The 15,290-nt window shown below is 40.0% G+C and overlaps 1 protein-coding gene across 9 annotated transcripts in view; it reads left to right on the forward strand.

Moving 5' to 3' along the window:
• The window catches only part of LOC100770947 (kinesin-like protein KIF1B), a 136,592-nt gene that overhangs the window by 57,915 nt on the left and 63,387 nt on the right, over positions 1-15,290 (forward strand). For all 9 annotated transcript variants that reach the window (XR_003481837.2, XM_027398251.2, XM_027398253.2 and 6 more), the window contains 7 exons: positions 3,298-3,377; positions 4,817-4,892; positions 8,301-8,380; positions 8,840-8,946; positions 9,737-9,820; positions 10,426-10,606; positions 10,740-10,812. Coding sequence is in view for 8 of the 9 variants with exons in the window: in XM_027398251.2 (XP_027254052.1) it covers positions 3,298-3,377; positions 4,817-4,892; positions 8,301-8,380; positions 8,840-8,946; positions 9,737-9,820; positions 10,426-10,606; positions 10,740-10,812 (681 nt within the window). In the remaining variant the exon portion in view is untranslated. The remainder of the gene's footprint in view (positions 1-3,297; positions 3,378-4,816; positions 4,893-8,300; positions 8,381-8,839; positions 8,947-9,736; positions 9,821-10,425; positions 10,607-10,739; positions 10,813-15,290) is intronic.

Genomic DNA, 15,290 nt, shown 5'->3' on the forward strand with positions numbered 1-15,290 from the left:
ACTTCTTTTATGTCATGGTTTGAGGTTAGTCTACAGAGAAGGCATGGCTGTACGAGATTGAGACTGCTTTTTCACTTCTTTGTGGATAGAAATCAGAGAAACGATAATGCCAGGACTCGGTTGGCTTTCTCCTTCCCTCTCTATTTCAGTCTGGGACCCAGTTTGTAGGATGGTGCTGCCACATTCATGGTGGGTTTTCTCTCTCGGTTCAGCTTCTCTGGCAGTACTCTCAGCAGACACAGTCAGACATGTATCTGATTGCAAATCCAACTAAGTCGATGAACCGTTCTCTATCCCAGCTCTGTGGATGGAGGGCTCTTTTAGCCTGTTGCTGGCTGCGTCCACTTGGGTCTTGTCTCTGTGAATGTGAAGGTCAGGAGCAGTGCTTGTGCTCTTCCCTTCAGTGACTACAGTGAGAGCAGACAGGTGTCATCTGTGGTGGTGAGGACAACTGCCAGCATTCTTGCCAGCCATCAGACCACCTCAGGAGCATCATGTTTTCTCTTTTTTGCTTACTACCTCCAGGATTATTGTTTCTCTCTACCTTTTGGCCTTTGTGTTCAACAGTACCCGGGCAGGGGAAACTCACGTAGAATATGGGGAAGTTACAGCCGTGCTACCAAGTTATAGTCAGGGATCCATTTCACCGTCACTCAGTATCCTCTATTCCCAATTGCTGCCCATCCAAAGACAGTTGAGAATGGTGGTACTCTAATAGGTAGAGGTTAAGAAAGGGCTGGGCAGTGGTGGTACACTCAGGAGGCAGAGGCAGGCGGACCTCTGCCAGTTCGAGGCCATCCTAGTCTACAGAGTGAGTTCTGGGACAGCCAGGGCTACCCAGAGAAACCCTGTCTCAGAAAAGGCAGACTAGCGTGTTGCACATGTTCACTACTGAAAGTGAATCAGTATTAGAGGCTTTCTTTTTCAGGTGAAGCATAATAGATTTTATATGAAGTAGGCTTCAGAGTTTTCTTTCTTATCATCCCATCCTTTCCTTTGGCATTTTATTTACTTCAGAAAGAAGGTGATTACAGAAATAAAACCAATGCTTTTGTGTCTTGATTCAGAAAGTAAGTGAAGTTCTAAAATGCCTGGCAAAAGGAGAGGAAGGGGAAACCTTCCAGGGTTGCAAGGTACAGGGTGATCTCTACTGTTAGAAAATTGACTTGGAAGCTTTCCTGTGGACTTCATTGATGCTCTGTGTGGGAAAGTGTGTTCATTAACAACTTTTCTCATAGGTAGGGTCAGTGATCTTGTTGCCAGCAGGACTGTGGCAGTTGGGAGAAGTGAAGCTTCCCTCTTATTATTTTATATCAAATGTCCACTTTGGGGACTTTGAGTCTTAACTGTTGTTATAGTGTGCCTTCCTGCACAAATGAGTATCTTTTTTCTCCTCTAGTATAAAGGAGAAATTTCTTTCTGCCTGCCAGCTAGAACCAACTGGAAATATTGCCACATGTTAGGAGTTAAGACAATAACTAGAGTTTTTTTTTTTTTTTTTTTTTTTTTTTTGTATTAGGTCACCCAATGGCTTCTAGGGAGTAATGCTATCATTATTCAAGTAACTCCCCTCAGCTGCCTAATTTCATGAAAAAGCTGTAATATGTTAATCAGCAAATAAATTATTCTCTTAATTTTCCCTGAAACAACATAAGTAAAATATTTCTTTCCCTAGCTGTATTCTAGAGTTCAAATGGCTTTTTTACAGCTTTGTGTTCAGTGTCATGCGGTAGTTCACTGAAGCACAAGAGCCTTAGTTCTGCTCTTATTTTGTGAATGGTGAGAATTGCTTTTGGATAGACCTGCATTTTAATGATGCAGCCACAGAACATCTTTAGTCTGGAGTGTGGGACAGCAGTTGTACAATTCAAACACTCGAGAATGTCTTAGGAGCTGCATTCCTAAGACATGACACCACAAGAGAAAAATACTGCAGTGGAAAACAGCAACAGTGGAGACTAATTCATCTTCCTAACGGTTATTTGCCTTTGCTTCTGTGTATCTTTAACTATAGATCAGTCTTCATCACTGCTGCTACTTCTTTCCCTCTTGAATAGCCTATTTCCATATATAATGTTACTATCTCGATTCCTCTATAAACCTCTCTGGCAAAAGATAGTGGAATGTAATTTTTCTTTAAAGCCACAATTTGAACAGAGCTGAAATCGCTGTGTGCATGATTTGGTCTTTTTACTCAGTAAAGTTTTAAGCATGCAGCATGGCCCCTGGCTCTGATGTTTATAGACTGGCATCAAAGTCAGTACTGTGAGTGCTGTTGCCCAGGCTTATCCTATAAATACCCATGCACATCCATCACAGAAGCAGGCGAGGCAAAGAGGCAAATGCTGTGCTAAGCAGTCTGAGGACCCACACTTGAGCTCATTCAGGAATCCTGCTGTCCAGTACAGTAAACCCTTAGCTATCAGGTGGCTTCAAGGAATGTTCCATGGAGTCATCGTTCAACCTTCTGAATGTAAAACCTAAACTATCGCTCGTGTGTGTGTGTGTGTGTGTGTGTGTGTGTGTGTGTGTGTGTGTGTGTGATGTCTGATTGCCCTATCAAATTTTCTGCCTTCTTATCAAATCATCAAGAAGAAATAGAAAGCTGAACATGGTGGCACACACTACAGTCTTAGTATCTAGGAGGTTGAACCAGGAGGACCATGAATTCAGCAGCATCAAACTTGGCTACATAGTGAGTTTGAGGCCGGGGATGGCTACATGAGACCCTGTCTCACAATGTCTTATCTTTCAAATAAAAATGAATAAATGTAAAGGAAGTAAGGAAACCCAGCCCAAGGAGTAGTATGGGCTAAGGTTAATTATATAGTTTTTTTGGTCTCCAGTTTTCTTATCTGTGGAATGATTGTGTAATAAATGGTTACTTAGTCTTTGCTAGCATTAAAGGTTTGCTAGTGTGACAATCAAATAACATTTTCCTTAGGCTGTCCTTGAAGTTTTTGTAAAAACAATACATTTTTAAACATCATAAATATTATAACTTGAAGCCATGATTTAAAAAAGGAGCAAGTGCCTTGCATTTTTGGATGTTAGTATTACCCCTCCTCTGTCTATGCATATACAGATTCACTATTTGCCCATTTTTATCAGGAGTTGGAAGATTTGTATGTTTGAGGTTTACTTAGTTTTAGATTTAGCATTTATGATTCTTACCTTACAAAAAAGAAAAAGGGTTCATTACTTTGTCATCAGAGGGCGTTGTGTGTTTTATGCTTTTCTTGCTGAATATGGCATTAAATTATGACTGTTCACTTCAACCTGTGCACCCTTCCGTAGGAGTCAGAGAAGATCATTGCTGAGCTGAATGAAACCTGGGAAGAAAAACTTCGTAAAACCGAAGCCATCAGAATGGAAAGGTCAGGGGATAAAAATCTGGTGTGCTTCGAAGTTCCCTGGGAAGTCTGAGTTACTTTTATAATAAAAAATGAAATAGATTTAAAAACAAAGAACTCTCTCCCTGCCCAAAACAGAACACAAATAAATCTATGGGCTTGATTGTATCCAATCACATTTACACTTTGAGGTGAAGTCTACACATTTAAAGATTCTCTATGGCAGTGATTCTCAACCTGAGGTCCATGACCCCTTTGGGGTTGAATGACCCTTTCACAGGGTTTGTGTATCAGATATTTGCATTACAATTCATAGCAGAAGCAAAATTACAGATATGAAGTAGCAACAAAAATCATGTTCTGGTTGGGGGTCGTTATACAGCATGAGGACCTATATTAAAAGGATACAGTGTTAGGAGGGTTGAGAACCACTCTTCTAGGGAGTCATGTGCTTAACAGTTTCCACACTTTTAGACAGAGGTACTTTGTCTAGAACCATTTAAGTAGAAGGTATGTATAGTTCAGGTTGTAAGCTTTTAAAATTCTTGTTCTGTCTATACTGTTTTTTTAAAAAAGTATGCATTTAAAAAAGTCAGTTCCTATCTTCCCTCTTTATGAAAATGAGGGAGAAATGAGCTCTGATGTACTGTCAATAAATGTAACCAAGAATTTTTTTACTTATATTAGGTTTCTCTAAACTAACATTATTGGGGCAGTCAAGATGTCTCAGCATGTAAAGACACTTTCTCCTCAAGCCTCATTGCCTGAGTTTGATTCCCGATCCCCACTTAAAGGTTGAAGAGGATCAAGTCCACAAAGCTGCCCCCACAACATTAGGGACACACATGTACACATACATATATACACACTCCAAACCAAAACAGCAACAACAACAACAACACAACAACAACCAAAAAAAATACAGAAAACCAAAAACCTTCCTACAATTACCGTACCAAAATGGGGGCTGGGGTGGGAACATAACATTTGGGGAAAAATCACATTTACAGGCTATATTTCATATACCCAAGCCCCTACCCTCCCACTCACCCCCTGTATCAAATCTGTGACGTCACTAATGTTAAAACCAGGGTGCTAACCCCCAAGTTACTTTGATTGCTTTCTTAGATTCTGGGGAAATTGTTTTTTTTTTTCAAGTTGAATGCACAGACTTAAGGAATATAACCTTTCCAAATTCTTACCTGGAGGAACAGAACTTTTAGCATGGGCATATTCTTTGACTTATTTTGAACATTGGAAACATCAATGCACATGAAATAAATTAAATTAAATACAAGTTCTCATTGGTCATTCTATGTCTTCTTGCCAGCTTTGGATGCAGCCAGCTGCTTCTGCTTTCCTGCTTTGTTTTTTAGCTCTCTTGTAACTAACTTAGTTGATGTTTTGGTATTGGTATTCTGATTCACTTGGGGATTTTTTGCTTTTTGCTTTGTTTTTTCTAGAGAAGCATTATTGGCTGAGATGGGAGTTGCCATACGAGAAGATGGAGGAACACTTGGTGTTTTCTCACCTAAAAAGGTCGGTAACCATGTTGTAAAACTCAAGCAAACAAAGCAGTTTGTCTTTGTAAGCCTCTGCATGTCTTTCCGATGTAGCTGTTTCTATCTAGATCCTTAGCTTAACCAGACACTCCTGCTTTCATCTTACAATACAAGCGGGAACCTAGTTGTAAAATGATTATAGTGTTTACAAAAGATAAAACCCAGGGCAGTGAGTCTGAACCTTTTAGCCTTGGGTATATTTAAGCATCTTTTTTGTTCTTCCTCTTATCTCCCTGACCTCGCCCTAGCACCAGTTGCTTTACTTTTAATGCTGAGTGCTTGCCTAGTGTGCAGTTAGCACGAGGCCTGATCTCTAGTACCATACTTTTTGGGAAGGATGCCACCTGGGAACCATGTTCAGCAGTTGAGGTTTGTGAATGACAGTACTGTCCTATGGTTTCTATTACAACCATTTCTTTAGTAAAGCAACTGCAGTCCTTACCCTCTGGATGCCTCTGCTCCCTTTTCAGCAAGCCTTTTTTTTTATTTTATTTTTAAGAAGTGATTAGATTAGTCACTTCCCTACTTCTGTAATCATAGTTGTAGAGTAGAAACCTGTTAGTTAATTAGAATGGTAATATGTCTTGTGTGTTCTTTTTTACTTGAGTTGGTTCTTAGTATTGCATACTAGAATACCTTATTAAATAATTGTTTTGTGTGCTTATTTCTCTGACAAGAGTAGCACATGTATTGATGTGCCAAGCATACGTGTCAGCTTCTTTCAAGGTTCTGGGTATATCTGGGAACCTGCCGTGTGCACCGCCCCAGGTTCAGTGTCCTACTGCTGTATTGTTAGCAGGTATCTACATCATAGATTCTGTTCTGGGTTAGAATACAAGGTCAAAGAGTTTTAAGTTGGCACTTTTGCTTGATGTGAACCAGTGTTTTTATGATTTTTGTGAGATTCTTTTGCTTACTTTTTCTTTTAAATCATAGTCACAAAACTTTCTTACAAATTCCAATATATTATTTTCAACAGAAAACATTGATTTAGCTGGGTATGGTTGCATACACCTACAATCACAGCACTTGAGAGGTGAACACAGGAAGATCAGACAGAGTCCAACATCTATCTTCTTTATAGTAAATCCAAAACTGCTCGGTGTTGGTGGCCCACACCTTTAATCCCAGCCATCTGGAGGCAGACGCAGGTGGATCTCTGTGAGTTCGAGGCCAGCCTGGTCTCCAGAGCAACTGCCAGGATAGGCTCCATAGCTACACAGAGAAACCCTGTCTCGAAAAACCAATAAATAAATAAATAAACAAACAAATAAACAAACAAACAAACAAATAAATAAATAAATCCAAAACCAACCTGTATCATACGCAAGAAGAAAGTGGCTGGAAGATGGCCCAGCAGTTAAGAGCATTTGCTGGTTTTCCCTACTTTGGTTCCTGGCATCCAAGTTGGGAGGGAAAAAACTACTTGTAATTCCAGCTCTAAGGAATCCAAAGCTCTCTTCTGACCTTGTGGGTACCCAAACACACACACATTGTTCATTCGCACGCACATGCACACACACAAATGAAAATTAATCTTTAAACTAAAAAATTAAGCCAGGTGTGGTGGCACACACCTTTATTCCCAGCACTTGGAAGGCAGAGGTAGGAGGATCTCTGTGAGTTAGAGACCAGCCTTGTCTACAAAGTGAATTCCAGGACAGCCAGGTCTACACAGAGAAACCCTGTCTTGAAAAAGCCCACCTCCCAAAAAAGAAGAAATTGATTTAAAGATTTAGAGATATTTAGAACATCAACAATTACATATTTATTTGAGGTTGAGTCATTTTTACCTTAATGATGTGTTTATTTATACATATTACCTACATTGTAGAGATTTTAGCAGTGCTGGGAATAAAGGAGTATACTACTACCACCCTGCTGTTTGAAGACTCTTAATCTGGGTATTTACAAAAATTTTATTTAACTTATCCAAGAATTGGTCTGTTTTAATTTCTCCTTTGTGTTCACAATGCTTTGACCTTATGAGGATCTGGGCCTTGGGCACATCAAGTAAAGGGGCTTGCCACTAAGTCAGACAACCTGAGTTTGAACTCCAGAAAATACAAGGTAGAAGGAGAGAACCACCTCCCTCAAGTTGTCCTTTGATTCCCATGTGCCTTTGTGGCACATGTGCATTCACACACATACATACACACATACCAAACAAATGTTTGTTAAACAAACAAACAACCTGGTGTTAGAGATAGTTAGCTCAGTGACTACGAGCACCGCTGCTCTTCTGAGGTCCCTGCACACGTGCTGGGCACTTCACAACCGCCTATAATGAGGCAGTGGTGCTTAAGGTCTCTAACCCTTTGCAGGTCAAATGACCCTTTCACAGGGGACACCTAAGACCATCGGCAAACACAGATGTCTACGTTATGATTCATAGTACTAGCAAAATTACAGTTATGAAATAGCAATGAAAATAATGTTATAGTTGGGGGTCACCATACCCTAAGAAACTATATTAAAGGTCACAGCATTAGGAAGACTGAGAAGAACTGCTCTAGAGGATTCGATGCCCTCTTACGGCCCCCACATATATTAATTTATATTCTCTCTCATACACACACATACTTAAAAAAGAAAAGTGGGTTTTCTTAATTTCAGAGTTCATGGGGGGGATTGTTTTCTATGTGTCTGTTATGCTTGTGTGTAAGTTATGAGTGCCAAGTGCATGCCTGGTGTCCAAGGGCCAGAAGACATCATCAAATCCACTGAACAGGTGTGTCAAGTGCTTGTGAGCACCAGAGTCAGCACTTGGGCTCTAACCTGAGTCCTCTGGGAGAACAGACAGTTGTCTTACTTACCAAGCTAGGTCTCCAGCCCTGTTGTTGTTATTTTACTTTTTGAAACAGGGTCTCACTATGTAGTCCTGACTGGCCTGAGAGTCTCTGTGTAGATCAGGCCGGCCTTGAGAATTCACCTGTCTCTTCCCAGAGTGCTAGGATTAAAGGTGTGTGCCACCATGCCCAGCAAGACTCATGTTCTTAAGCAGGGTGTATTAGTCCAATTTGAGGGGACCAATAGAGCATGCTTCTTGTATTACTTACAGAATCACAACTAAGGCTTTTTGTTTGTTTGTTTGTTTGTTTGTTTGTTTTTCAAGACAGTTTCTTCTGTGTAGCTTTGGAGCCTATCCTGGCACTTGCTCTGGAGACCAGGCTGCCCTTGAACTCCCAGAGATTCACCTGCCTCTGCCTCCTGAGTGCTGGGATTAAAGTTATGGCCATGCCCGGCCATAACTAAGGCTTTTATTGATCCTTTCCCTTCATGTACTCTGAGAAATATGAGATGCTTTTAGGCCTCCCTTAAAACCCTGGTGCTACAACTGTCTCATGTTTATCCTCGAAAACTGATAATCTGTAACCTTTTTCAGACTCCACATCTTGTTAACCTCAATGAAGACCCCCTGATGTCAGAGTGTCTTCTTTATTATATCAAAGATGGAATTACAAGGTATATTTGCTTCTAGTTTGAATCATTCATCTAATATTTTCTTCTAGATAATTGATAACTAAGGTAATTGTCCAAAAACTTGTAATAATTTGCTATTTCTCCTTTCTGGAATGATTATAAATTACCTTCTCTCCTCTTCCCAGTTGTAAGTAGAACTGGTTAGCACACAGTTTCCTCTAGAAGAACGTAAATAAGTTACCCTAAAACAACACAGAGGAGTTCATTAGAGAAGTTGATTTGCCCTGTTTTCTTATGGTGTGTAAATTACATCAGTGTTGGTCATGTAAGGTGGTTCATATACTTGAGAATAGAATCTGTAGTTGAAAGCATCTGATAGAAAAAAAAAGCAGTGCATTTTTATATATATCAAAAGATGGTCTTTGGGAGAAAGCAGTTCATTGTTTACAAGTGCTTTTCTGTGTCTGAATTTCCCTGGGAAACACTTTCCCTTGTGTTCAGGGTTGGCCAAGCAGATGCTGAGCGGCGCCAGGACATAGTGCTGAGTGGGGCCCACATTAAAGAAGAGCATTGTGTCTTTCGGAGTGAGAGAAACAACACTGGTGAAGGTGGGAGCTTTGTGTTTTAATTTCTCAAGCAACCTTTTCCTTGGGAGTATTTGAAATTCTTAGGACTTGGGATTCCTTATCTCTGTTAGTGGAATTTTTTTGTCAATAAAATATTGAAAAAAATGGAGAAACCTGAGATGTTTATAAATGCAAAGACAGACATAGCTACTTAACATGAAAATAGAATGAACAAAAGAAGCCCTTTGTTACTGCCAAGAACTGAGCAGGATGTAGGCAATCAGGTTTGGTCTTGAATGTTAATTATTTAATAGAAAAGTAAGAGAAAAGTAACTATTTAGTTGATGGAAGAATTGAAAAATCTTTAATATTGGCCCAATAGAATTCATTTTTATCTTAAGGAGAAGAAAAAGTCAATCTTTTGTGAGTTCCCACCACAACCCGGCTGTGTAGTGGCTCTTTCATGCTAGGCACTAGCTTCTTCCTCAGCCAAATGTAAGCTTCTGTTTGTATGTCAAATATAAACATATGCTGCATAGTATTCTATCAGAATTAATATTTTCTATCTGCTTTTGAGGCTTGTGAAATTTAGTTAAATGTTTTTATCACAACCATAGCTCCCAATAGCTTCCTATACTGAAATTAGTTATGGTATCTTAAACAAACAAAAACAGCAAAAACCCACACAAACAGAAAACTGCCCTATAGACCCTTCAGACTCTTGGTTGGTTGCAAGGATCTATTCTAGTTACCATGAGTCTGATAGTGAACTACTTTTCATTGTTTGATTGCACTAGTTTATGACAATAACATCAGTTTGTATTCTTCCTAGTGATTGTGACTTTAGAGCCTTGTGAACGCTCAGAAACATATGTGAATGGCAAGAGGGTGTCCCAACCTGTTCAGCTGCGCTCAGGTGAGGCTGAAAAGAGCTCTGAAGTCTTCAGCAATGTACATATGACTTGTGTGAGCACCTCAGACTGGGCTCTTTATTTAAAGGCTAAAGTTAAAGTTACCCTAATATATGTTTTTGTAAAACCGCAGAGCAGTCTTTTTAATCTTGATTGCTTGTTGTTTGTTTTGTTGTTGTTGAGATAGGGTGTCACTAAGTAGCCATGGTTGGCTTGGAATTCACTGTGTAGGCCATGTTGACCTCACAGAGATCTTCCTGAGTGCTGGGGTTAAATGTGCGGCCATCACACTCAGCCAAGTATTTGTCTTCATATATTAAGAGGATGAAATTGTAGTTCCTTTTTTTGAGGTAGGTTTTCACTGTGTAGCCTGCCTGGGAAGGCCTCTTGCCTTGGCCTCCTGTGTGCTAGGATTGTAGGTGTACACCACCTTGCCTGGCAAGATTTACATTTTAAAAACTAGATACTATTCATTAAAAGTTGATTCCTTGGACCTGGGGCTGTAGTTGAGACGTAAAGCATATTTTCTGGTATATACTGTATATACAGGGCCCTGGACTTGACTCACAGCACTGTAATGAATTCTTACCCCTGTTTCTGCTTGTTGTAGGGAACCGTATCATCATGGGGAAAAACCATGTCTTTCGTTTCAACCACCCTGAGCAAGCACGAGCTGAGCGGGAGAAGACTCCCTCTGCTGAGACGCCCTCGGAGCCTGTGGACTGGACATTTGCTCAGAGAGAGCTTCTGGAAAAACAGGGGATCGATATGAAGCAGGAGATGGAGAAAAGGTAACCCGGAAGTGTTAGGCCACCTGTGTGACACTTTGAGTCATGTAGCAGCTTTCACAACAGCAGCTTGGGGATGGATTTCACAACTTACTCTTTATTGGTGTTTTGTTTCTGTTGTTTGTTTTGCTTCTAGGCTGCAGGAAATGGAGATCCTGTACAAAAAGGAGAAGGAGGAAGCTGATCTCCTTCTGGAGCAGCAGAGACTGGTAGGAGTCTGTCCTGAAACTACAGCTGTTGGGCAGTTGCTCTCATGCCTTCTAGCAGGCTCTCATTGGTGCCACACATAGCTGTCATTTTCTTAATGAGCTACCTATCATATATCCTCGGCAATCTTAGTCTGGGAGAGCATCCATAGAGGCACTATTTTCTACCTTTTATTTCTTAAAATTAGATCTTCTGTCACGGTCAGGAGCTTTTTGATGAAATAATGAGAGCTTTATGATACCTTTGCCTTTTGGTAGTGCTTTTTGAATGTGTTCCAATGGTGGTCTTTTGAATGATAATAACTGAATATTGAATTTGATGGGAGTTTGCCTTGGTTTTGTTTCTGGCCACTTGATAGTACTAATTCTCTGCTCTTAGGCTGACATGGGGATTATTCTTGTGCTGGGCAGATTGTTGTTTTTTTGTTTTTTTTGTTGTTGTTATTTTGTGGTTTTTTTGTTTTTGTTTTTGTTTTAAGTTAAACTGTGTCTAAAAGTGTTGCTGCACAGTTGCATGTGTTAATCCTTTTCTGTTCCCCTGCATGGAGTCTGAATTCTCAGTAAAGTTCTCAGTGGCTTTTGTGGTAACAGGGTAATGGGGGACTACACACTCGTCTCAGACAGGAGAGGGACACTCCTGGCTATGGGTTGAAAAGAGATTTTAGTAAGCAGTTGAAAAGTCAGTTAAATATCCTAGCTATAATGGGTTAGGATTTTATGATGATAATTGATTTCCCAGGTTTTATAAAAATGTCTTTTGAATAAATTTCTCTTAGTAGATGTTAATATTTAAAGCCAGCCACAAAGCCCTGGCAGTAAGAAATTCCACAGTGCTCGATGCGGTGATGCATCCCTTAATCCCAGCACCTGGGAGGCAGAGGCAGGAGGATCTCTCGAGTTCATGGCCAGCCTGGTCTACATAATGAATTTCAGGACAGCCAGGGCTGCAAAAAGAGATTGAATACAATTGATACAATTTAGGAAGTTACCCTTTAAAAAACAATAACAAGGGTGTATTAATGAGAAACCAGGGAGATGAACCCTGGACTCTTCCCTTAACATGAAACACAACATAAAAGTTACAGCCTTATGCCACGCTCTGTTCTGTTAGAGAACTATTGCATTGTGGTCCATGAAAGACAAGATGCTAAGTAAAAGCAGCCTTTATCAGAGCACTTGGTTCTTGGCAGTAGATTAAACCAGTTAATTTATTATCTTTTAAATTATAGTGAAGCCCTCAAAAATATGGATTGGAAGAATAAATTAAGTGTTTGGAATAAGATAATATCAATGTTACAGGAAGAGTATCTCTAGTGGCTTACTTTACTTGGCTTTGGCTTTAATGGTTAGGGCTTGAAAGGTTTGTGACACATGAAGGAGTCTTTCATCCTAATTATATAGTGTAATCTAACAACATTCCTCTCATGGTCTGTGAGACATCCAAGAGGAAAGGTGTAATTAAGCACTCTTTATATATTAACAGTAGTGTCTCATATTTTAATGTACGTTGCTTTGTAATTTACAAAGAACTTTAACATTTATCATTTTACTTGATCCTTGCAACAACTCTGTTTGGTAGATGTATATAGAAATGAAATATATAGCATTGCCTTTAGTTTATGTTGAGATTAAGGCTGAAAACAATGTTATTGTGCATATGTACATTTTAAAAATTTGCTTCAGTAGTGGCCTTACATACCTGTTAAACTTGAGTCTTCTAACTTATGTCAGTGCCTCTCAATCACTGGGAATATTTTTTAAAATACAGGTAGTGATTGAGGTCTGGGGTAAGGTTCTGTGATAATGAGTTTCTCAGAAGTTCCCAGGTGATAATGATGCAAGTGCCCTTGGGAGCACACTGTGAGTAAGTAGGCATTAAAGAGTAACCATGTCTGGTGCTCTCTATCTCCAAAAGTTGATGAGCGTTTGATGCCTTGACATAAAAAATGCCTATGGAGCCTGGCATGGTATTGCACAACTGTCATCCAGCCACTATGAGGCTGAGGCAAGAGGAGCATGAGATTATAGTAAAGTTTGCAAGGTTCAGCAAGATACTGCCTACAAATCCGAAACAAGCAAGAAAAAGGGCAAGGGGCTGTAGTTCAGAGGGACAGGGATTATGTAGCATGCAAAGGTTCTGGGTTCATTCCTGAGGAAAGAAAGGATGGCGGGGGGGGGAGGGAGAAGTACTAATAAAGAGATAGCCAATTGTCTGTAAGATATACTTAATGTCGGTTTTTAGGGGGACATCCATAGTCTGCAGGCAGTGAGGTCCTGGTTTTCATTTGTTTTGTGTATCTAATGATAAACTAGGATATTAAGAGCAGCTCCCTAATAGCAAGGAAGTTTCTTCCCATTCAGAAGTCTAGTTGTCTTCTAATTAAGTTTCTTGACCTTGAGAGGAACTGCTGATATTTAACACTTTTAGCCTAAAGATTATTTGCCAGTAACAATACTGGTGGAAAAATGTTTTTTATGATTCTGTATGTCAACCAATATGTACCCTATAAAGATTCAGAGGATATGAAGTAATTACTGTTTCACTATAATATTCATAAATTATCTTAGATTATTATCAAACATTTACTACTGTAATTTTTAAACATAATGCCAGCATTAAAAATTGGAATTCAGAGTCCACAGGATGGCTCAGTGGGTAAAGGTGCTTGCCAGCAAACCTGCTGAGCTGAGTTTCATCTCTGGAACCTACATGGTAGACGGAGAAAATTAATTCCTGCAATGGTTCTGTGACTTCTGCACATGCTCCATGGTATGATCAGGCTTTCAAATGCACACATATACATGTGCATGCATGCATATATACATTTCATAAGTTTTTAAAGTTGGAATTGATGAGTTTTCTGTAACGATAGCTCCCCACATGCCCCTGTCTCTGTTTCTGAGCATCCCCTTACATTAGGGCTCTTGTGTACCTGTGTGTCTTTCAGCCCTGCCCTCTCGCACACTTCCTGTCTCTTCCTCACACTTGCAGATACTCATCCGTAGGACTCTTCAGCAGGCAACCATGCACTTGTTTTATAATGAAAGCGAATCAATCATTCAGTGCCAGAAAGTTAGGACTGCTTGATTTGAAGTTTTTGAATTTATGTAGACTATTATGTTTCATTTTAGAGCTTAAAGGTACTTTTTATTTCTCAAGACTGACACTTATGTAATGATTAGAATAGTTGTCATTTCCTAAATTCAGTAATATTCACTTTATCCCTAAGCAGTTATAAAAGAAAACAGCCAAGAAAAAAAGTGATAGTTCTGTGGAAGACTCAAAGGAAAGTTATGTTTTATAAAACTGAGTGTATATATATTTATTCAGGGGAAAGAAAGCACTCAAGCCAGACATGCTTATTACTCTTATCTGTTGATGTCTTGAGGTTGGGAAGATGGCTCACTCAGTAAAGAACTGCTGCACAAGCATACAGACCTGAGCTCTGGTTCCAGAACTCAGGGAAAGAGCCAGGCATGGCAACTCATGTGACCCTAGCCTTGACATTGGGCAGAGACAGGTAGATCTATATTGTTAAAGCTCATCGGCTGGCCAGTTTAGTTGACCTTGAATTGCAAAACACACAGACACAGATGCGCGCGCGCGCGTGCGCACACACACACATACACACACACACAATTAGTCTTCTACTATTTTCTTTCATGTGCTGGGAATTGAGCCTAGGGTTTTGCCCATGTTAGGCAAGTACTCTGTCACTAAACTATGCTTAAAACTCCTACCGCTCTGCTATTTTTAAACTAAAAACAAGAAGAGGGGACAAGAGGATGGCATAATGAGTAAAATATTTGCTGTGCAAGCCTGAGGACTTGTGTTTGGATTCCCCCAGCATGCATGTAAAACCCAGGCATGGAGACATGTGTCTATCTAACCTGCGGGAGGAGAGCTAGGTGGATCCTGGGGTCTCATAGCCAGCCAGATGGCGACATTGGGCGCCAGGCACTCACACAGTACACTGACACATGTGAACTGTGAGGTGAAGTTCCCTTCACAATTTTAGGCCCAGGTTTACATTTTTTCCTTTGCTTTTTGAAGAGAAATAATGCTGTAACTCAGATAACTGAAGACAGTTCAAGTGTATTCATTTTATGTATACAGACTCTATTCTTCCTGGTTTTTTGGTTTGTTTTTTTTTTTTTTTGGTTTTTTGAGACAGGGTTTCTCTGTGTAGCTTTGGAGCCTATCCTGGCACTCGCTTGGAGACCAGGCTGGTCTCAAACTCACAGAGATCCGCCTGCCTCTGCCTCCTGAGTGCTGGGATTAAAGGTGGGTGCCACCAATGCCCGGCTTCTATTCTTCCTGTTTATTGGCAACATTGTCACTTAAAAATAATAGTCCCCAAGTAGGTATAAATCACATGGGTTTTCTAGGTAGAAAACATAAATTACTTTGTCTGTAAAATTTTTGTTGGTTGTTTTTTTGTTGGGGGACAATCTTATACTAAGTCTAGGTTGTCCTGGAA

This window comes from Cricetulus griseus, chromosome 2, assembly GCF_003668045.3.
Source record: "Cricetulus griseus strain 17A/GY chromosome 2, alternate assembly CriGri-PICRH-1.0, whole genome shotgun sequence".
Classification (NCBI taxonomy): domain Eukaryota; kingdom Metazoa; phylum Chordata; class Mammalia; order Rodentia; family Cricetidae; genus Cricetulus; species Cricetulus griseus.